This window comes from Chelonia mydas, chromosome 3 (genome assembly GCF_015237465.2).
Source record: "Chelonia mydas isolate rCheMyd1 chromosome 3, rCheMyd1.pri.v2, whole genome shotgun sequence".
Lineage (NCBI taxonomy): Eukaryota > Metazoa > Chordata > Testudines > Cheloniidae > Chelonia > Chelonia mydas.
The window spans coordinates 86,396,488-86,420,715 of NC_057851.1; the positions used below are offsets into that span (position 1 = coordinate 86,396,488).

Here is a 24,228-nt window from a genome sequence, read left to right on the forward strand (position 1 = left end):
CCTCCATGTTCGAGGAGATCGAGGCCCTAGGTCTGACCCCGGTCGCCCAGGGGGAGGACGACCTTTTGCCAGAAAACCTCGATTTGGGCAACCTCACTCCACCCCTCTTTTCCCCATGCTCCCTCCCCCTAACTGCCGCTTCTGCTCCCACCTCCGAGGAGCCCCTGGACTCTTCCATCGACCCGGCCGCTGATGGCACCCCGTTGACGACCACCGAGCCTGCTCAGGTGACAGCCGGCGCCATGCGACCGGGACACGAGCCACCAGGAGCACACCCTGTTGGTGCGGAGCAATTGATTTCCTTCCCGGGCGGGGGCCCAACAGAAGATAATCCACCTCCTGATGCTGTAGCCGCTAAATCCACCATGGAGCCCGCACCCGGTATCACTGAGAGCTCCCTCCCCACCCCCTTAACCCTCGAGCCTGATCGGGAGGCGCCACCATACAGCTGCTCGCCTCCCGAAACCCAGAACCTCGCCTCTGACCCTGCCCCTGCCCCTACCCCTATCCAGTCTACCTCCTGCGATGTTATCGCCGCCCCCGGGGCTGTCTCCTTCCCTTTTCCAATCGATGACCTCCAGGGAGCGGCCTTTGTGTTCTCCTGCCCCGACCCATTAGGGGTGCTATTTTCCTTCCACTGCCCCCTATCACCCCAGGGTTTGAGGCGGGCCTAGAAGCTGCAGCCCATCAGGCACCGCGTTGGGGGTCCGCACCCTGCTTGCCCGTTTTAGTAGGCCACGGGGCTGCACCAAGGGCCCCGCCAGGGAACAACCAGGAAACCGTAACCCCACCCCCCCCCATGAGCTGCGAGGAGAGCTGCAGAAGTTTTTAGAGGATGTCCGTGGCTCCCGCAACAAGGTACAGCTTGCTCTCCAGCGATGGGGGGATTTTTTCAAATCCTCCGGGCCACAAGGGCCCTCATGGGGGAAGGTAAAGGGACGGGGAAGCAGGATGCCGCGGCCTACTGGCGGGTCCACGTCTTCTGTGACCAATTACTCCCCTACGGGATGGGTCAGGGACTGTCGCACAGCCCGCTGGGGGATGCGAGCATCCCTGCCAGTGAGGATCCCCCCCGGCCCTACCCATGACACCTCTCACCATCGCAATGTTGAACACCCGGGGTTGTAGGATGGCTCTCCACAGGTCCCAGGTGCTCTCCTTCCTTCGGGAGGGAGGGTACTCTGTGATTTTCCTGCAGGAGACCCATACGGATCCGACCGCCGAAGATAGTTGGCGGCTGGAGTGGGGGGACAGGGTCTACTTTAGCCATTCCACGATTCGGCAGGCTGGAGTGGCGACCCTGTTCTCCCCTGACCTACGGCCCGAGGTGCTAGGGGTCACCGAGGCCGTGCAGGGTTGCCTGCTGCATCTCCGGGTCCATATAGAGGGGCTCGTGGTTAACCTCGTTAACGTCTATGCCCCGACATTGGGCCCGGAACGGCTGCAATTCTATCAGCAGGCATCCGCCTTCCTCGGCACCTTAGTTTCTCACGAGTGCCTGGTCCTGGGAGGGGATTTTAATACCACCCTCGAGGAGCAAGACCGCTCGGGGACCGAGCAGTGCCCGGCCGACGTGGACACCCTCCGGGAGATAGTTGAACATCACTCCCTAGTGGACATCTGGTGTGACCACCACCCGGATGACACTTCCACGTTCACCTTTGTCCGGGTGGAAGCCCATCGGTCGAGCCACTCTTGGTTGGACCGCATTTATCCATCACGCTTCCATCTCTCACGAGCCCACTCCTCCAGCATTCGGCTGGTCCCATTTTCTGACCATCACCTAGCCACCGTGATAGCCTCCCTCTGTGCGGAGAGGCAGGGGCCGGCCTATTGGCATTTTAACAACAGCCTGTTGGAGGATGAGGGCTTCATGATGTCCTTCCGGGAATTCTGGCTGGCCTGGCGAGGGCAGCAGCGCGCCTTTCCCTCGGCGCAGTGATGGTGGGACGTGGGGAATGTGCGCGCCTGGCTTTTCTGCCACGACTACACCTGGGGCATCAGCCGACAGAGAAATGTGGCGATAGAGCAGTTGGAACGGGAGGTCTTAGAGATGGAGAGGCGTCTAGCCGTCAGCCCCGAAGACCCGCTTCTCTGCAGAGCGTGCCGGGAGAAGCGGGAGGAGCTCCGGGCTCTCGAGGACCATCGGGCCAGGGGCGTCTTTGTTCGATCCCGCATCCGCCTCCTTCGGGAGATGGATCGCGGCTCCCGCTTCTTCTATGCCCAGGAGAAAACGAGGGGGGCCAAGAAACGCGTCACCTGCCTCCTGGCAGAAGACGGCACCCCCCTCACGGAACCGGCGGAGATGTGTGGGAGAGCCCGAGCCTTCTACGCAAGTCTTTTCTCCCCGGAGCCGACCGACCCTAGCGCTTGCAGAGTGCTTTGGGAGGTGCTCCCTACGGTCAGCGCGAGCAACCGAGACTGGCTAGAGTTGCCTCTCACTCTGGCCGAGTTCTCGGAAGCCCTCCGTGGTATGCCCACCAATAAGTCTCCAGGCATGGAGTTCTACCACGTGTTTTGGGACGTCCTCGGCCCAGACCTAGTCACTGTCTGGGCTGAGTCTCTGCAGAGCGGGGTCCTCCCTCTCTCGTGCAGGCGAGCTTTATTGCAGAAGAAAGGGGACCGCCGCGATTTACGAAATTGGTGTCCCGTCTCGCGCCTCAGCACGGACTACAAAATCGTAGTGAAAGCAGTCTTGCTGCGGCTAGGGTCTGTGCTGGCGGACGTGATCCACCCAGACCAGACCTACACCGTCCTGGACCTCAGTATCTTTGCTAACCTATTTCTGGTTCGGGACCTTTTGGAACTCGGGCGTAGAGACGGTCTGTCATTCGCCCTCCTGTCCCTAGACCAGGAGAAGGCGTTCAATAGGGTGAACCACGGGTACCTCCTGAGCACTCTGCAAGCGTTTGGCTTCGGACCCCAGTTTGTGGGTTTTTCTGGGTGCTGTACGCTTCCGCAGAGTGTCTGGTTAAGCTCAACTGGACCCTGACTGAACCAGTCATCTTCGGGCGAGGAGTACGGCAGGGGTGCCCCCTCTCAGGCCAGCTGTATGCTCTGGCGATCGAGCCCTTCCTCTGTCTCCTCTGCAGGAGGTTGACAGGGTTGGTGCTGCGGGAGCCGGAACTGCGGTTGGTCCTGTCGGCGTACGCTGATGATGTGCTCCTCGTGATCCAGGACCCCGGCGACGTGGTGCGGGTGGAGGCTTGCCAGGCCATCTATTCGGCAGCCTCCTCCTCCCGGGTCAACTGGGTCAAGAGCTCTGGCTTGGCAGTAGGAGACTGGCGGCAGGCGAGCTCCCTCCCACCCGCGCTTCAGACCATCCGGTGGAGCGCGGGTCCACTGCTCTACCTCGGCGTTTACCTTTCTGCCACGCATCCCTCTCCGCCGGAGAACTGGGAAAATTTAGAGGACGGGGTGATAGAGCGGCTCCGGAAATGGACGGGACTACTCCGATGTCTCTCCCTCCGAGGGAGAGCGCTGGTGCTTAATCAACTAGTCCTGTCCATGCTCTGGTACCGGCTCAACACCCTGGTCCCGGCCCTGGGTTTCCTGACCAACCTCCGGACATCGATTCTGGGGTTCTTTTGGTCAGGAACACATTGGGCCCCGTAGCGGTTCTTCATCTACCCCTGAAGGAAGGAGGACAAGGCCTGAAGTGTCTACACACTCAGGTCCGTGTTTTCCGCCTCCAGGCCCTACAGAGGCTCCTCTATGGTGCAGGCAGTTCGGCATGGAGCACACTGGCGCACGCCATCCTGCGCCGCATCCGAGGTCTCCGATACGACCGGCAGCTCTTTTATCTCCGTCCGGGAGGTCTTCCGTGAGACCTCTCCGGGCTGCCGATCTTCTACCAGGACCTCCTCCAGACTTGGAAACTGTTTTTACCGACCAGGTCCGTGGCGGCCACCGAGGGGGTAGATCTCCTCGCGGAGCCCCTGCTACACAACCCCCAGCTCCGTGTGCAGGTGGCGGAGTCCCGCTCGGTGCACCAGAGCTTGATCCTGGCAGAAGTCACGAGAGTCGGAGACCTCCTGGACTACGACCAGGGAGACTGGCTGGATCCCTTGATGCTCGCCCGGTGCATGGGTCTCTCCAGCCCTCGTACCCCCCAGCGCGTACTTCAGGAGGTGAAGGCCGCTTTGCCGCCCGCTGCTCGAGCTTACCTCAACTGGGTCCTGCTCGAGGGCACGCCCCACCCACCCTCTACCCCAGGCCTGCCAGACTTTTTAATTGGACTCCTGCCCCGCAGATCCGATCGACCCCCTCACCCCTTCACTGCGAGCCGGCTGCATGAACTGCAGCCGGTACGCTTCCAAACCACGCCAAGGCAACATCTATACACGCTCGCGCTCCACACCTTTCACGCCCTCACCCTAGTGTCCCACCCCGACACAAAGTGGTGAGACCTTTGGAGGGTGAGCAGCCCCGGTGGGCCAGCCTATATTCCTTGGTTCCTTGGTTCCAAGGCCCGTCGGGGACATCAGTTGGCGGCTCCTTCACGGAGCCGTGAGCACGGGCATGTACTTGGCGCGTTTCACCCCCATCCCAGATACTTGTCCCTTTTGTGGGACAACCCTGGGTTGACAGGGTTGGTGCTGGTTTTGTGAGGGAAACCCTGGCGCACGTATATCTGGAGTGTGCCAGGCTGCAGCCCCTGTTCCAGCTCCTCACAAATCTCCTATTACGTTTTTGGTTGCATTTTTCCCCTCACCTTTTTATTTATGCACTCCCCATCCGTGGCCTCACAAAGTGACGGGATCTCCTAGTTAACCTCCTCCTGGCCCTGGCTAAAACGGCCATCTATAAAACCAGAGAGAAGAGGTTGGCCGATGGAGTTTCCTGTGACTGTGGGGCCATTTTTCGATCCTCGGTCCGTTCACATATCCGGGCGGAGTTCCTCGGGGCGGCATCCACCGACTCCCTTGATGCTTTTGAGGAGCGGTGGGCACTGTCCGAGGTTCTCTGCTTGGTGTCCCCATCCGGGTCCCTTTGTCTGACCCTTTGATTGGGGGAGAGAGTAAGAGGCCCCAGCCCCAGCCATTGCTGCTGCGGACACCACCACCTTAGAGAGGTCATTTCACACGTGGGTACGCGTTCCCCCCACCCACCCCCCGGATTGTCCACCCCACAGCCTGCCCCTCTTGTTGGGTGCTTTCAGAGGAGGAATTGTTGGTGACACTCGGGCGTGGCGCCAGGTAACTCGAGGGGGTAGAAGACCACGAGAGTCGATGAAGCCCCCTTGCTCTGGGCCACCAAGTAACTCGGAAGGGTGGAAGACCACGAGAGTCGAGGAAGCCCCCCGCTCTGGGCCCAGGCAAGCTTGAACACTTCCCTCCCCTGAAGCTAATGAGAAAACAATTGTGATTGGTTGCTGTGTTACACATTGCATATGCTGCTGTTTTTACATTGTAAGTGTGTTATGCAAATAAAAACATCTTTTGCTTCAAAAAAAAAAAATTACTCTCCAGTAGCCATCTGGCCTGAACCCTGTCACACTACTCAGTTAAACTTGTAGCACATTTGCCCTCTTTTTACACTTGACTGTATCAGTGAGTGGTTTCCTCCTAATTAGACAAAGAAAATTCTTTCCCAAAGATGTTGAGTGTCTTCCTAAAGCTTAGCTTCCAAGTTGTGTGTGGCTACTGTGTGGTTTCATGTTTTGAGACAAGATTAAGGGAAATCTCTTAATTTAAATAATAGTCTATGATAGGATCTTAGTGATCTGACTGCCCTGTATCCTAACCTTTCTGTCTAAGAAACTGGCAGCATGTCTGTGTATTGATTCTCTTACCACTGATATCTGATTGTATGAGCTGCCAATTATCTGAACAAATTTGGAATTGCCCCAGCTTATCAAATCAGGTTTTTTATTCTTTTGCAAAATAATTTGATTTATTTCTGTAATGTTCAGTATCTTAGGAAAAAAACACATAAGAGAACAATACACAAACAATATAAATCAGTTGACTGTCCTGTTAACGGTTATTCAGCATTACAGAAGTTAATTTTCAAAATAGATGAATTCAACTACAGTAATTGAATTTCACTGTATACATTAATGCAATTGTAGTGAATCTAAAACATATGTGCATTTATTAGTATAATTGTTACTATTTGGGGGCAAATTTTATCCTTTGCCCTTACATAGCACCTTGCATCTGAAGATAGATATAAAAATTAATGAATTTACTCTTTAAACAACCATGTAAGGTGAAGGAAAATTTTCCCCATTAGACAGATGGAGAACATTCTAAAATGTGTTAACTCTTTCAGGTAGGATGGACCCAAAGTGCATTTTAATTGTGTTCCTAAGCACAGAAGCCCAATTTAGCAAAGCACTTAGGCAAGTGGTTGAGTCCATCCCTATTCAGCAAATAGGGTTGCCAGCTTTGTAATATTTAAAAACTGGACACTCCAGCAGGAGTGCCGGAACCTCCCCTTCCCTGCCTCTTCTGCCAGGCCTCACCCCATGCTGCCTCTTCCCCCAAGGCCCCACTCCTGCCTACCCCTTCCCCACGAGGCCCAACCTACCATTCGCTCCTCTTTCCCCCTCCCTCCATCTCTCACTGCTTTTCCCCTCTCCCTCACTCCCTGTGTGGGTCTGGAGGGACTCACCTGCAGAGCCAGGGCTGGGAGCTTCAGCCATCCAATGCAGGTAGGAGGTGGCCAGGACTGACTAGGGGCTGGTGCGGGTGATGTCTCGATGCCTCCCCTGCTCGCAGTAACTGGACTTTGGGTGTCCGGTCAGTAGATCCAGTCAAACACCGGACACCTGGCCACCCTATCAGCAAAGTATGAATTGACCATGTACTTAAGTCGCATTGATTTAACTGAGACTTAACCATGGATTTTAGTACTTTGCTGAACAAGGATGGATTTGGTACATCATGGGCTTAAATGCTTTGCTGAATCATAGACAGAGTGGTTAAATAATTTGTCTGATGATGAAAGAAGCTCTGTGGCAGACACAGGAATAAAATTCAGTTCTCCTGACTTCCTGTCCTGTTCTTTGTTCACAATACCATCTTACATTATCATAGATTCTTCTCAGATGAGTGCCTCTATTGTATCTGGATGAGGAGAATTTGTACTTCATGATATGGGAACAAAACTCAGATTATGTGGGGTTATATGAAAAACTGCAGCTACACACCTCCTTCCAAAGTGAAAGGAGAAGAGGAGTGGGGCCCAAATTTGGCCTAACTTTGTGCTCCTACTGGGGAATCTCAACCCCGAACTGGAGATAAGAAATTGACCGTGTGCATGTCTTACATGGTGAGCCACATCCAGTGTACTAATCTTATCAAATAGGTAGAACATCTCCTGGAGAGCCTCTGTTGGAGCCTTAAATGAAAGCAGCCCCCCCTCCCCCCCCGCCAGAACCTATAAGAGAGGGCAATGGTTGTACTGCTATCTGACTTCCCTGGGGGTGAGACACAGTCTATCATGGTGGCGCCAGTATGTATAGGGCTCCATAACCTGTAATTTCTCACCATTATTTATCATCATTATTTATAGTTTTATTTATGATTTTATTATTGCAGCTTTTCATATTCCATGATCCTTAAAGCTGTGTGATTGTTTCCATTATTACTATCATTATCAATGGTGCTGCTTCTTTATAAAGATGAAGGTTTCCAGGGATTCACAAATGAACCTTGCTGAGATCCAAAGTTTTTGTCTTGCCTTTTGACTGTTTAATCACTTACTCCCACATCTTCCTTGTCTTCACAAAACCCAATAAGTGGGTTTTGTGCAGGGATCCTCTGTGGTGGTTGGTGAAGAATAGTCCAGCCCCCTACCCGGGTTGTAGAGTCCAAGGAAAGTAATTGTGTCCCTCCCTGTTGTATGTAGAATAGTTCGAACAGTGGGTCCACAGAGACACTGATCCTGTGGGCTTGCCAGGGTCCTACTCCATTGACCCTCTCCATACTGCTGTGGATGGTGCCTCCATAGAGAATAGAATCTAGAGGAAGGAATATGAACACCCTGTGATCTGCCTCCTCCCTTACATAGCTGTTGCTGATTTGGGGCCCCTAGATACTAATGAAAAAGGGGACATGAGTTGGGCCTTTTTGAACTTTAGAGACCGTACATTGACTTCAGCTTATGAAGATCCTTATGATCATTTAACATTTTACGCCTAGATACATGAAATATAAACAGGAATGATTTTAAAGTACTGTGTTTACCAGTATCTGCTGACTTTCTTCAAGATCTTGATTTTTGAATATAATGAAAGAAGATGAGGTTTATTCCTACAACAGCCTATCTTCAGGTCAATCAGTCTTGTATGGTGGTTACTGTAAATGTATGAAGGGGGAAAAAACGTGAATTTGGCATTTATATTTCAGTTCCATATTGAGAAATTTATGAAGGGGGGAAATGATGCATCACTTGCATTGACTGATGTTAATGGAATGGTGGGGTACTAGGAAGATGTGATCTACCTTGCAAAGATCCTAGGAAATGCTCGTGTATTTTCTGTGTTGTTTGTTCGGAGAGACTCTCATTTAGGAAGGCACTTAAGCAGGCATCCTTATATGTAAGCAAATGCTTAAGTCCCATTGTTGTTGTAACGTACTTTCCTGAACTGGAACCAGAGAGAGGAATGAAGAATTTGCCTATTGAATGTCTGTGTCTTGCTTCTTCTGTGAGCAGCAGGGTGATTTCTTGCAATGTATGACCATGAAGAAAACATTTCATTCTTCCTCCTATTCTAGAATCAGGAATTGTTGCTTGTTCTTTAGAAATCCTTTCTGGTTTATCTTGTTTAATCTTTTTTTTTTCAGATCTAAAGGATTAAAAGGACTTTTGGAAAACTGTGGCTTTTATTATGGAAACAGTCCTTCAGAACTATTAGGAAACCCACATCATGTTTGAAACATGATGTACTGGTTTGGTTGGTTCTTACCTCCTTCCTGTCAGAATATTCTATTGCAGGAATTCATTGTTTACAGCTGGTTGATAGGATTAGTTTTAAGTATAGCCGGATAAACCATTGTGTGTGAGAGAGGTATTAGATATAATAGAAATAGTCCCCAGCAACCTACACAATTGCTCTATCATAATTCTTTTGTCTAAAAGACACAGAACTTATTCATGCAATGTAACAAAACACTTATAAATGTTCTATTCAATTTTTTTCCTCCTATTAGTGTTAAAAGAATTATTGTGCTGGAAACTGGTGTCTGATCTAGAATGTTTATATTATTTTTATCCTGGTGGTACACATGAAAGAAGACGCATAGCATGCCAAAAACTTAAAAACTGGGTGCCTAAAGTTAGGCTCCTAAGTTCATATTTAGACACCTGAATCATGATTTGATTTTTCAAAAGTGCCCAGTACCCAACAGCTCCCTCTTCTTTAGGGCTCCAGTCCAACAAAGCACTTAAGCACATGTTTCAGAGTAACAGCCGTGTTAGTCTGTATTCGCAAAAAGAAAATCTCTCTGGTCACGCGATTACAGACATGAAAGTTGCTATATTACAACAAAAAAACTTCAAATCCAGACTCCAGCGAGAAACTGTTGAACTGGAATTCATTTGCAAATTGGATACAATTAACTTAGGCTTGAATAGAGACCGGGAGTGGCTAAGTCATTATGCAAGGTAACCTATTTCCCCTTGTTTTTTCCTACCCCCGCCTCCTCAGACGTTCTTGTTAAACCCTGGATTTGTGCTGGAAATGGCCCACTTTGATTATCATACACATTGTAAGGAAAGTGATCACTTTAGATAAGCTATTACCAGCAGGAGCGTGGGGTGGGAGGAGGTATTTTTTCATGCTTTATGTGCATAAAAAGATCTTCTACACTTTCCACAGTATGCATCCGATGAAGTGAGCTGTAGCTCACGAAATCTTATGCTCAAGTAAATTGGTTAGTCTGTAAGGTGCCACAAGTACTCCTTTTCTTTTTGCGAATACAGACTAACATGGCTGTTACTCTGAAATATGTAGGATAACACCCATTTTTTCATGTTCTCGGTGTATATAAATCTCCCCACTGTATTTTCCACTGAATGCATCCGATGAAGTGAGCTGTAGCTCACGAAAGCTTATGCTCAAATAAATTGGTTAGTCTCTAAGGTGCCACAAGTACTCCTTTTCTTTAAGCACATGTGTAACTTTAAGCACATAAGTAGTCCCATTGACTTTGTATGTGCTTAAATACCTTTTTGAATCAGGGCCTGGGTGCCTAGATATGGACATGACATAGCCTAACTTCAGTTTTGAAACTCTTGGCCTCTCTGTGTATGTGGGGTTGGCGGGAAAGCAGGGGGTAATTGTGTACTTTAGCTTTTTAAGATTTTTCTTTCTGAATCTATGAACCACGTTTTCCTTAGAAAACTCATTTTCTCTTTGATTTTGGCTGCTGGTTTCTCTCAGCCTACGTCTCTTTTTAATAATTGAAAACTACTCTTCATTATTTACATAAAACTGTCTTTCTTCAGTCTGCTTTCTGTAACCTTTCCCCGCTGAAGAATTTCAGGAATTCCCTGACTTTCCTCCGGGGGATCCTAGCCTTGATTTGTCTGAGACCCAGAGCTAGAGAGCTAGTAATTTTAAAAAAGTAACTACCTATATTTAAACACATTTAACCTCTGTATAGATTTGTCGTTTAAACACATTTTAAGACAGTCATTTATTTAGGAAAATGTGCTTTTGTTCAGCTTTGCTTCTTTAGTGACTGGTTATAAATCTCCACATGCAAAATGGAAGGCCCTTTAAAATAGTAATAAGAAAAAAACTCCACACACCCTACGGGCCATTTATTTCATGTGCTTTGACAGGACTCTGCTGCTTTTTTCTTTTTTAAACGAAGACGTGTCAGAACCAGAGGCCTTGTACAAAGCATAAAATGACCCCAGCACAAACCTCTTGCATTCCAAAATCTTTACTCCACAGCTGGTAACATCAGCCAATCCAGCACTCAGTCTTGGTTGCTGTTAATGTAATCTCTGCTTCTCTTGCCCTCCCCCACCTTAGCTAGCACAGTCAGTGATGTTTTACATTAGGCACAGTCATAATTATTCTGATTCTTAGGAAGTCAAGAGTTTAAGCTCTATATTGAGTTGTATCTATCTGTGTATTATACTATCATCATCACTCTGGAATCTGGGTAAAGGTGTGTTTGTGGGAAAGGGCCTTTCTTCCCAAAAATGTAGCTTCCCTGATTTTCAAGTTGGTTGCTCAGAATGGGTTTTATCTGAAGTATCAATGTAAAAATGATTTAAAAGCCACCTGTACAGCACACATGTTTTCTTATAATTCCAGACTGAATCAGATTTCTTGTGAAATATGCTGTGATGGCAACTGTTGTCCAATGAATTGTACCTAATGACCCCTTTTCACTCTTGTTTGTCATCCCTAGGATATGTTAAAGATGGTTTGGCTGCCATTGAGACTTGGAGATCTGATGCCACAATGAGGACTCACACACGGGGGGCTCCCAGCGTGTTTTTCATACATGTGGTTTGCTTTGCTTTGGCCTCCAGCACTGATGAGAACCCAAGCGCTGTGATTCCTTTTGTCAATGCCAACTACGACAGCTACCCCATGCTGTACTTTTCTAAAGGAGAGGTGGAGGACTTGCGGATCAAGGCTGCCACTACGCATCAGCACATTGCAGCTCGTCTGACTGAGGCAGTTCAGACCATGCTGTCCAGTCCCCTGGACTACCTTCCTCCCTGGGATCCCAAGGAGTTCAGTGCTCGGTGGAATGAAATTTATGGCAACAATCTGGGTGCCCTGGCAATGTTCTGTGTGCTCTACCCCAAGAATATCGAAGCCATAAATATGGCCAAGGATTACATGGAAAGGATGGCGGCTCAGCCTAGTTGGTAGATTTTTGTCTTTTTGTTCTTACTGCGTAAACTCTGCTTGTAATTGAATGAGTGAACGAATGTGTGAGAGTATGTTAGTATAAGGTACTGACTTTTATATTTCGCTTGATATGCAAATCATAATTCAGTTGTCTCTATACTTAGCTTGTTAACAAATATTGAGAATTAATTTGCCCTCTATTAGAAACGGTGCACCAGCCACTCTTAAATCTTCATTGAACATTGGCTGTTATAAATAATTCTAATTGTGACAGAATCATCAGTTTACAATCCTGAAGTGACCGCCTGGCTCCGTTGAAGTCAATAGCGGAATTCCCACTTACTGCAGTGGGGCCAGGGTTTCACCCCAGGTTTGTGCATGAGACGTTTGGGTGGCTTTTTATCTTTGCCAGGCATGAAGGGTTGGTCTACACTATAATGTTAGGTTGAGGTAAAGCAGCTTACATCAACCTGTTTATGTCAGTGTCCACACTACAGCGTTCCTCCCACCAATATAAGTGCCATACTACAGTGACATAGTAACTCCACCTCCATGAGAGGTGTAAGGCTTACGTCAATGTAGTTAGGGCAAAACAGTGGCTGTGTAGACACTGAAGATACTGTTGTTGGATGTCTTCTCAATTTCATGGCAGGAGCTGTGAAATCGACAAGAAAGCCAGGCAGTTAGAGCCCAGCTGCCCCCCACTTCCCTAAAGAGCTGTGGGCCTGGACCCTGCTCCCGGCTTGGAGCCAGGACAAGAATGGACCCTGCTCCCAGCAGGGATCTGGCTCGACCCCACTCCCAGCTGAAATTGACATGGCTACCTGGCTTCTGGTAGGGAGCAGGAGTGGGATGGGGGCAAGAAGCAGGGGCAGCTGGACCCTGCTTCCCAGGGGTGATAAGCCCCGGGCTGCTTCCCCCTCAGCTCCTGGCAGGGACTGGAGAAGCAAGAAGCCCTGGGTGGCTTCCCCCGCCCCCACTCCTGGTGGGAAATGGGGAAGCGACAATTCCTGGGCAGCTTCCCTTCTGCTCCCGGCAGGGAACGGGGAGGCGAGAAGCCCTGGGCAGCTTCCCCCAGTTCTTGGCAAGGGGTGGGAGGGGCAGCCCCCAGGTGTCTGGGAGCCTGTGGGGCAGCCAGGCTCCCAGCAGGGAGCTGCAAGCGGAACTGAGAGACCGGGCTCCCTACACTGCCCCTCTTAGGTCAGTAGAAGCGCTCCTGGTGAGGATGTGCTCCACTCACCCAAGGAGGGAACTGTGGACATCAGCCACTGCAGTAATTTACTGCGGTGGCTGTAAGTCAACCTAATAAAGGTCAATTTATGTTTCTAGTATAGACATACCCTAAGATAGAAAAAAGATTACCTTCAGCGTAAGTAACGGTGTCAGATTCTGGTCTTTAGGAAATATTAATGTATGTGCTGCCACTTACTTTTTTTGTGAGACTTTTTTTAAACCAAGTATCTCTCTCTTATAAGGTGGTAAAATTTCTTACCTTCCTAGTAGGGTTCTCCCTGGTAGAGGAAGTGCGAGATGACATTCTTCATCTGCAAGATTTAATACTGTATATAGATGTCTTTTCCAGTATTTAATTTCAAATTTCATAACATTGACTCAAATAAAAACAACAAGGAGTCCAGTGGCACCTTAAAGACTAACAGATTTATTTGGGCATAAGCTTCCATGGGTAAAAAACCCACTTCTTCAGATGACTTAAATCAAACTGTCATTCAGAATGACGCGTGGCATTTGCTCTCTTGATTAAATACTGTATGAAATGTCTAATTTGTCAAAGCTTTTCAGTCCTGATTTGCAGCACCCATTTGACATAGAACCCATCTTGTACACATCAGAGTTTCAATTAATGAGGCATCGTGAAAAGATAATGTGTCTCTTGAAGAAACTTTGGGTTTTTGTTTGTCTGGTGTTGTTCTCCCTTTGAAATTCATTTATTTTTCCTATTCTGGGTTTTTGTGTTTTGAGTGGTATTTATGTCTGAGCAACTGTGCTATGAGTGTAGTGTGAAAGGTAGTGCATTCTTCTGTTGTTTGTTTTCTTTTCATTATTATCTGCAGCATTCATTCATCCTAGACCTAGGTAAAGGAAAAATAGGCAAATGTACACCCCTTTGTAACAGCTAGTGATGGTGGTTGCTAGACTACTAATGGTTGGGACAGCCAGATTAGCCAAACCCTGCTGAGGGCAAAGATGCAGCAGGTTAGCAAATGAGAACCTGGGGCAAAGGAAACAGGATTGAAAGAAACAAATCTCTAGCAACATCAGGAGAAAGAGGACTAGCCAGGGAAGATCTTGGTCTGAGTTGGCTAATGAATCCCATGTTATTGTGAACTACATTGCTTATGCTGTAGTTTATAGTAGTTTTTGTGCACACCTTTTCGTTTGGTCTCTTTCCCCAAGGTGGGGGGAGGGGACTAAATCCATTCTATTTTCTTTTTAAGCTGTCTGGACTGGAAAATCTTTGTTCTTTATAAGCCAACCCTGGTGCTTGGTCTCTGACAGGCATCCTACACTTAATATGCAACCTCTGCAGTGTAGAGCAGTTGTTGATTTTCCTGTATTTTAATAGTAAGTGTCACTTAAGATCGGGGTCGGCAACCTTTGGCATGCGGCCCATCAGGGAAATCCACTGGCGGGCCGGGACGGTTTGTTTACGTGCAGCGTCCTCAGGTTCGGCCGATCGCAGCTCCCACTGACCGCAGTTCGCTGTTCCAGGCCAATGCGGGCTGCGGGGCTCCGTGCCTGTGGACGCTGCAGGTAAATAAACCGTCCTGGCCCACCAGCAGATTTCCCTGACGGGGCGCATGCCAAAGGTTGCTGATCCCTGCTTTAGATCATGGTTTAACTTTTAGAGGGAAAACGTAATGGATTTACATTGCCTCTTAAACCCTGTTTTTTGTTTTCATACACTGCACAGAGTTAACATTTGTCTCCTGTGCTTTCAATAGCAGTGTGTTTTGAGGTCAGCGCTTCCCCTTTTCTTTAATCACCGTTCCTTATAGTTACAAGTGACAGACACAGAATAAAAGAAAATGACAAATAAGATTATTCAAGATTAACGTACAAACTATCTGCTAATGCCTCTGAGCCCACACGGAGCAGCATGCAGGACTGGGGCTGCAGCTCTATAAAACTAGGCTGGGCAGAATTCCGTAATATCCATCAAAATTCTAATGTTTATTTTTAAGCATTTTTTTCTATTTTTATCTATTTATATTTTCACTTTTGTGGAAAATTATGTGAGAGGAAGGGTCAGACTAATTTAATGATAGTAGATGTTGAAATTCAAAAAGTGAAAGCTTTAACTCTTGAAATACAGATTGTCAGCATCACATCACAGGTCAAAACACACAACGAAAAAAATATCTTCAAATCAAATTAATACATTTTCAAGGAGTGTTTTTCTTTCTTTGCCTACGTTTTGTACATAATGATTATTATTTTTTCGTTGGTTTGTGTGTGTGTGGTAGAATCGACATTTGTCAACATTTACTGATTAAAGATATAATCCTTCCAAGCCCAGATAAAACCCTTGGGAGAGGTGAGATAGAGAAAGAGGTGAATTATATACAAATTCATTTTGTTAGAACTTGCATACACAGGAAAAATTCTTCATAGATTGCTTTTTAATAAAAAGCAGTGACTGTTCATTATCAAAATCTATCGTTGGCCTGCCCTGACCTAAACTATTCAGAGTACCAAGCAAGTTATTTTTAATTTGTATTATTTCTAAGAAGTCTTATTAAGAGTCTGTCACCCTGGAGATGGCCTCTGGGTCTCTTTACAGACGCAAGGTAGTCTCAGGAGGGATTTAGTTTCACTGTTAGCCCAGTCCTCCCACATAGGTATCCTAGGACTTGAAAGGCAGCAGAACTGCTGCATCATGAAGTGAGGGGGTTAAAAAAACCCAACAAACCCTATCATGATGGTCTAGGAACTAGAATAGAACAGAGTGTGAGGGGGAGAGTAGGATGCAGAGATTCTGCACTGGCTGGGCATCGTGGGAGAATGCCACTGAACAGAGGCTTTAGCCACACAACACAAAGGGGATTTGGGGAGAAAGATAGTGGCATGGCAGTTAGGTCCCCAAATACATGGATCAACAATTAAAAAACACACAGTTTGACTTTTAATCTTGGGAAAGGATTCCGTTCCCTGACTTCTGTAGCAATTTGCTGCGCAAAACCCTTTTTCTCAGGCCTTGCACTCAGGGACAGAATTTGGCTCTTGAGCTATTCAAGATGTCCCAGCTTTCACTCTCTCTGCTACCCAGCAAATCATGGAAAGTAAATGCCTTCTTGTGACTTCCTCCTCCAAAGTGAACTTGGGAACTGTTGGATAGCCACATATTGCCACAGAGATGCTATGCAGACAACTCTTCAGACTCCAGTGTATCCACAAGATCAACTAAAGCTCCACAGTGAAGATGCCAGTTGTCAACTTCACTCCTCTAGCACAAAGGAACTTTATACAGTAAGGGTGAAGCTTATCTGTATGGGAGGCAGCGTTTCTCAGGATCGTTCCCACCACCTTTCACTCCAAGAGCAAGACGCGTTTCTTTGACTTTGCTTTCTCAAACATAAATACATAGCAACACATGCTCCACTGCAAACACTTTTCCCCCCTTGAGAGAGGATGAGAGAACAAACACCTGACAGATATGAGTTACATTGCTTAACATACTATTGGACTACTAGATGGAGCTCAGATACTATGCTGAGGAGCATGGTAGATGAACCTATACTGAATAGAACAGTGCGTGCAGTATCACAGGAATGGAGCTTCAGAAAACTTGGACCTGCCTTGCTATAGAGTTTATTTAAATATACCAAATTGCCTGGAATTATGGAAGAAAAATATCTTTCTTGTTGATATTAGTACAATCTCACTGGTTTAATAAGTGTGAGGGTAGATACATTGTTTCATTTGAAATGGCATTCTGTCATTGACAGGATTCATCTCAATAGATTGGAATGTTTCAAATCTGGCGTTCTCTAAGTTTTGTTGTTAGCAGCTTGATTCCTTCTGCTGTCTTATCTGGGTTTTGCTTTGATTTCTGTGAAGATGACACTGAATCTAAAAGTTAACACCCTTAATTTTTATAATTGTAAGTGAAGATCACTTCACTTAAGTGTTTAAGATCTACCATAAAACCAAAACAGGAGTTTTGGTGACTTTGGCCATATTTAAATAAAATAAGTGTGATTCTAAGTGCCAGAGGCTTTATTCCAGGGCATGATGGAGTGCACTGAGAGTAAAACTTGTCATTTTAAAATTTCATTCTTGTGTGAATGAGGCTTTCCATTGTTTGAATATAGTTTAATTTTTCCATAGTATAGTTATGATGCTGTTATATAAATTACAGAAAACCTAAGTGATTTTATCTTTTTATTACAGTAATGAATTTATAATATGTAATAAAGAGAAACCTTAATTCAGTTCCCATTCATAAGATCTAAGCAGAAAGTTGAACTGTTGGTTACAACAGGAAATGTTGGTAGCATATTACTGACTGCTACCCTGATGAGGGTTATTTTTAAAGTAAACAAAGAACAACTATGAATGGAGAAGTATAGTCAATCGTTAAAGAAATAATATGGAAGCAGAGGATCCTTTGGAATCTAGTAAGGAAGAAAGAGCCCACACAACAGAAAGGCAGTTTTCCAACAGTTAATCAAAGGATACATTTTAAAAATGCTTGCACTGGAACATTAAGAAGATAAAGAGACCCCATTTATCCAAATAATTTGTTTTGGTTTTCCTGGGATTTGACACGTGAAATTTGTCTGAAATCTCAGGAAAAGTTTGTCCTTTTATTTAAACCATAGTATGTTGTTTGGGGAGCTTCTTAAAGAAAAGAGGATAATTATGGAGGTTATAGATTAGCTCACTGGCATTTTATGTCATTAGCTTCGAGAATTTTCCCTAGCAAATGTGCATTTTTGGCTGATGGGATATGTAATAGCGATTATTTCCATATGCTTGCTAAGCCTTTTCCAGAAATGAGTGATGTAATTAGAGACCCACATCATGTAGACATAAGAGTCTCATCAGGTTTTATATTTTGGATAAAGAACTTTTAAAGCATTTCTTTTTAACCCAGCCAACCTTAAAACTGTGCAATCCAATGCCCTTTACTTTCACACGTTCTCTGTTCTTATTACAGTGAGATTGGCCATTCTGAAAGGCAAAATCTGTGTGGCAGAGGTCAAAGTATTTTTTTCACTGTCCACAGGCCACTTTGTTAATGCAAACGTTTCGCCATCACATTGCTTAGCAGGGAGTACAATCTGAAGATAAGTCTTACTCGATGGGCCTTATATGTGAAAGAACTGTAGTCAAGCAGATGCGAACTTTCCAGCGAAACAGTAGTGAATGAAGCAATGACTAACAAGAGATTATGGTGTTGTAAATCTCATCCCTTGTTAACCCACAACCAGTTAGCCTTTTGGGATACCTTGTTCAAAGTTAGGGAGCCCACCACACTCTTTCCATCAATGTCCAGGTACTGTTCAGTACAGAATTCACATATGCTGAAAGGAGATTGCACCATGACCAGTTTCTCGAGGTCTCACAGCAGGACTATCTCCTGGACTCATAAGTAACTGCCATCAGATATATTCAAATAATGGTCAACTGGGTTTTTGTTCATAAGATTGTGTCATGGAAACTTCTGTAAGAGAGGCATGGAGGATACAGCAAGCATTTGGCCAGTCCATTTCTTAATTTTTAAAAAAATCCAAAAAAAAGAGAATCTGGAGGTTTTTTTTAAAGTAAATTTTATCATGAGGCCAAAGTGTTTCTTCATATCTTTGCAACAGGAAGCTCAGCTTGGCTTACTAAGAAAGAATGGTTAAATTGATATTGAGAGTTTACAGTACAGCTCATTTTGTGGTGTGTCTGGTATAAACATTTCCTGCAAAGTACCAGAAAGTCTTTTGAAATAATAAAATATATATAATATCTGTTTCTGCAAGGCACTGTACCTTGTTATGGCATTCAGCACGAGTAAAACAAGCTTTATAACATATGAATACAGAAGGATTATGATGAATACTAATTAGAACCACAATTTCCAAACAATCGTTTTTCTAATGAAAGACAAAAATCTGGAATCTCCCTGCATGTGTAGATATAGAAGGAGAAGAGGGTGTTTTTGAAAGTGGTTTTAATGGCAATGGAGGAAGACGAATGAGAGGGGAATGGAGGATGCTCACAGTTCCAAAAAAGAATGGTCAGAGTGCCCCCCTACACACACACTCCAAGAGCTACATTATAAACAAATTCTCTATTGTTCTGAAACATGCTCTGGAAAACTTAAATACAACTTTCCTTAATAATTTTGCCCTTTACATATGGCCAATGCTGATTTCCCACCCGCCACGTTTTGAAGTGAGCTGAAGTGAACATGGCTGTGAGTACTTCCTTCCTCTTTTTGTGTACTAGCACCATCAATAACATCTCTGGGAATGGCTTGTGACTGCTGCAGCAGAACTAGGAAAAGGAGCATGGGCACATCTTTTTTTCCAGGACCCACAGAAATAGTGATGGGCAATTTTTGTAGATCTTCTTTATTTTCTCAGAAGCCACTCCAGCAAACTACTGAGCACCCTCTGAGAGGTGCTGAAAATTCTCACACCACATTGTCTACATTGAGAGTTAAAGGTATTCAGCACTTTGCAAGATTTACTCCTTTAGTTATGGAATGTGATTTCTTTAAATTAAACACCAAAGGGCACTTGCTACCAAGATATAGAAATATTTAAGATCAGCCAAATTTGGGGGATTTATTGTTATGTCCCTATTCAGTTTTACATTGGGCGTATTAACATGACAAGGGTAATTTCTTAGAGGCCTGATCTGAAGCCTATAAAAATAAATAGGTATCTTTTCATATACTTCAATGGATTTTGGAATGCCTGTGAAAATTAATAATTCAGGGATTAATGCAAACGCGATAGTTTTTTTTTTTTAGTTTGGTATTCTCTTAGATAACCCAGGTCCAACCCTTCTTTCTAACCCTGTCCCCCTTTCCCTTCTTGTACTGTCAGAGCATTCCTCAGATACCTCCCAAGTCACACAAGTCCTTGGGAACTTCTAGAGACATCACAATGTCTAGATAATACCCATTATGTTTTGTCTTAGTTTTCAGAAGAATGATGTTGACAATAAGATAGTATGAGACTATCTTGTGAAGCTCTAGTTTCAAAAACAGAAGTGCACTGCATGAAGGTTGTTCAGTCAATCTTTTCTAAAAGTTTCCTCTTGATAGTGCCTTAACTAGTTACATCAATGAGAGAGCTGTATATGAATGTGAAAGAATGAGTTTTTCTAAATTAGAGCAAATGCATCAAAATGTTTGAAGGGTATAAAATAATTCCATAGCAATTCAGGTTAGGAGTTGTTTTTAATCTACTTTTTCTCTGCTAATATTTCTTAGTGCTGCTAAATTTTGGCCTCACTAGAGATTAGAGAAAATGATGGAGAGACTAAAGAAAACAATTTCTGAAAAGAGAAATGGTGGCTTAATAGAACAGAAGCCAACTAAATATGAAAAAAAGTTGGTAGCCTAATAAAGAGGAAGTAGTGTTTGGTAATACATTAGTTGGCACACTTTGTCCTTGAGTAAATTTAAGGCACCATTATGGGCACTGGAAATGCCGTGAAGAAATGAATCAGAGATCTTCTTGACTACTCATGGTCGCTTAAGATCTCATGGGACTTTTCACAAGAGTAAGAATATTAACGCCAGTGTCCTACCCATATTCTAATTAAGTTACGCCTATCTAAAACTTCCTCTAATGTTTTAAGTGGATATGGAATCCATCTTCACTACTTCCCTTAAAGAGCCACCTTCAGTTTACTCCCACGGAACCTAGTTAATTAAATTGTGCTGCATGGAATTAACCAATGGTCCCATTTATGTCAGTACTCACAAGGGGATTACAGGAATGGGCTCTAACTTTTTACCTGACATTTTATTGACTCCTAGAAGGTGTCAAATCCAAAATAGATGCCATCTTGCACCAGTCCAGAATCTTGAAAAGCATCTAAGAAGCAAGTTGCCTCAAGCAATACTACTTGTATAAGATTGTCAGTATTTCCCTTCAGGTAGGAGCCAAATCAAAAAGTTGATTGTGTCAACTTCTCATTGTTTAAAATAATGCAACAAAGATTTCTTATAAACTGAAAATAAAGAACCTTATGTTAGATAATTGAACAATATTATAAATTCTTTCTTCCTATAAAGTTTGGCAAGCTCCCAATAGGTGCCTCTTCTAAATGATATGCATTTTTGTACTACAGTATCATTTACATATGTAAACCATAAGTATATATTTTTTTCATTTGCCTTTATTTATAGGGAAACATTTAAGGCCTATGAATGAAAGCTGTTCCTGAGTCTGTTCAACAAATTCAAGTAATCTTTCCTTCCTTTTTGCATGGACTCTGGTATATTTTGGATACATATCTTGCCTTATCCAAAGTTTACAAAGAGTTTACTATAATAGTGGTAAATCCTTAGAATAAGTTTTAGCGTTTGAATGATTTCCTTCATGTTTTCCTTCTGTTGCCATCTCTAAAAAATGTCTCTTCTCCTTTCTTTGTGAAGTGCTAATTGCATGGCAGGTTCTGGAGCAGCCAGAGTAGTTCTAAGAGATTGTCTCTTCCTTCTGTGTTTTTCTTTTAAGCCTTCTCCCAAGCAAAAACTGTGGACGACTCTGTTTAGCCAAATACTCGGCAAGATTATGGTCACTAAGTGATTCATCCTGCTTGCTGTCACTTTTTATTCATGAGAAGATGAAAGAGTTGCTGTTATCCAGGGATATCCCCTCTGAGGAATATTTTTAACCTCTTTCTGAAGATATAAATACATCCAACATTTCTTCTTTAATATTTTAGTGTTAGATGGCAGATTGACAGCCCAAGAAACAAAATCGGTTTATCCACAGAACAGGTGCAGCACAGACAAGTAATTACAACTTTCCCCATTCTTAACCAGCAGTGTGTTTTCCAAATCATAGAATCATAGGACTGGAAGGCCCTCGAGAGGTTACCTAGTCCAGTCCCCTGCACTAATGGCAGGACTAAGTATTATCTAGACCATTACTGACCGGTATTTGTCTAACCTGCTCTTAAAAATCTCCAATGATGGAGATTCCACAAACTCCATAGGCAATTTATTCCAGAGCGTTAATCGCTCTGACAGGAATTTTTTTCTAATGTCCAACCTAAACCTTCCTTGCTGCAATTTAAGCCCATTGCTTCTTGTCCTATCCTCATAGGTTAAGAAGAACAATTCTCCCTCCTCCTTGTAACAACCTTTTATGTACTTGAAAACTGTTATCATGTCCCCTCTCAGTCTTCTCTTTCCTAAACTAAACAAACCCAATTTTTTTCAATTTTCCCTTATAGGTCATGTTTTCTAGACCTTTAATCATTTTTGTTGCTCTTCTCTAGACTTTCTCCAATTTGTCCTCATCTTTCCTGAAATGTGGCTCCCAGAACTGGACTCCATACGCTAGTTGAGGCTTAATCATCACAGAGTAGAGTGGAAGAATTACTTCTCCTGTCTTGCTTACAATACTCCTGCTAATACATCCCAGAATGATGTTCACTTTTTTTGCAACGGTCCCCTATGACACCCAGATCCCTTTTCACAGTACTCCTTCCTAGGCATTTCCCATTTTGTATGTGTGCAACTTATTGTTCCTCCCTAAGTGGAGTACTTTGCATTTGTCCTTATTGAATTTTATCGTATTTACTTCAGACCATTTCTCCAGTTTGTCCAGATCATTTTGAATTTTAATCCTATCCTCCAAAGCACTTGCAACCCCTCCCAGCTTCGTATCGTCCGCAAACTTTATAAGTGTACTCTCTATGCCATTATCTAGATCATTGATGAAGATATTGAACAGAACCAGACCCAGAACTGATCCCTGCGGGACCCCACTCATTCTGCCCTTCCAGCATGACTGTGTACCACTGATAACTACACTCTCTGGGAATGGTTTTCCAACCAGTTATGCACCCACCTTATAGTAGCTCCATCTAGGTTGCATTTCCTGAACTTGTTTGTGAGAAGGTCATGCGAGACAGTATCAAAAGCTTTACTAAAATCAGGATATACCATGTCTATCGCTTTCCCCCATCGACAAGGCATGTTACCCTGTCAAAGAAAGCTATCAGGTTAGTTTGACACAGTTTGTTCTTGACAAATCCATGCTGACGGTTACTTATCACCTTACTATCTTCTATATGTTTGCAAATTGATTGTTTAATTATTTGCTCCATTATCCTTCCATGTACAGAAGTTAAGATGACTGGTCTATAATTCCCCAAGGTTGTCCTTATTTCCCTTTTTATAGATGGGCACTATATTTTCCCTTTTCCAGTCTTCTGGAATCTCTCCCGTCTCCCATGACTTTTCAAAGATAATCGCTAATGGCTCAGATATTTCCTCAGTCAGCTCCTTGAATATTCTGGTGACTTGAAGACATCTGGTTTGTCTGAGTAATTTTTAACTTGTTCTTTTCCTATTTTAGCCTCTGATCCTACATCGTTTTCACTGGCATTCACTATGTTAGACGTCCAATCACCACCAACCTTCTTGGTGAAAACCGAAACAAAGAAATCATTAAGCACCTCTGCAATTTCCACATTTTCTGTTATTATTTCCCCCTCCACATTGAGTAACGGTCCTAACCTGTACTTGGTCTTTCTCTGACCTAAAAGAATCGCTCTAGGAGTAAGAGCGGAGTTCAGTTTCCAGAACCATATAATGGTTGACCATATTCTCTGCTGTGACTTGCTCCAAGGGTTCCAGTTGTTGTGATGTGTACGTTTGTCCATCAAGAACTGGCTTCATTTATATAGGTCACTAAGACTATGTCTACACTTGGAGCTGCCTATGTGCACCACATAGCTCATGATAATCGGATCAACATGAGTCCCAATAACACCTTTGGGATTATTTTTTTCCTGCAGCTTGTGTGAGGCAGTAACATGTGATGACATTCTCTGACATGATAGGGTTCCACTGGAACCTTGACACTTCAAAGGGATGATATACCTGCCAGTGATGATATACCAGTTAATATTCAATGTAGCTCTCGCCATGCCAGGTACGTGAAACAGCAATGACGTGATTAAAGGGTACAGGAGATGACAGGGAGCAATTCGCTAACCTTTTAAAATAACACCCTTCTACTGTGCCCACCACAATCACCTGGAATGGACATCACCATCTTCCATTATCCTGTTTTTATGGTTGACTACTTAGAATGGGATGCCAACTTCTTTAAGTGTCTCTAACTATAAGTAACTCTTCTCCCCCCCCACACCCCAAAAAGTCAGATACAAATTCACTTTTAAATGAGTAC

General features: G+C 44.6%; 1 protein-coding gene across 3 annotated transcripts in view; it reads left to right on the plus strand.

Moving 5' to 3' along the window:
- Positions 1 to 24,228, plus strand: part of DSE (dermatan sulfate epimerase) — a 71,883-nt gene that overhangs the window by 22,461 nt on the left and 25,194 nt on the right. For 2 of the 3 annotated variants that reach the window (XM_027819895.3, XM_037894665.2), the window contains exon 2: positions 11,379 to 11,847. In XM_027819895.3, coding sequence (XP_027675696.2) covers positions 11,379 to 11,847 — 469 coding nt within the window. Of the gene's footprint in view, positions 1 to 11,378; positions 11,848 to 24,228 lie in introns of those variants that run through there. The other variant, XM_037894666.2, reaches the window with a different exon arrangement.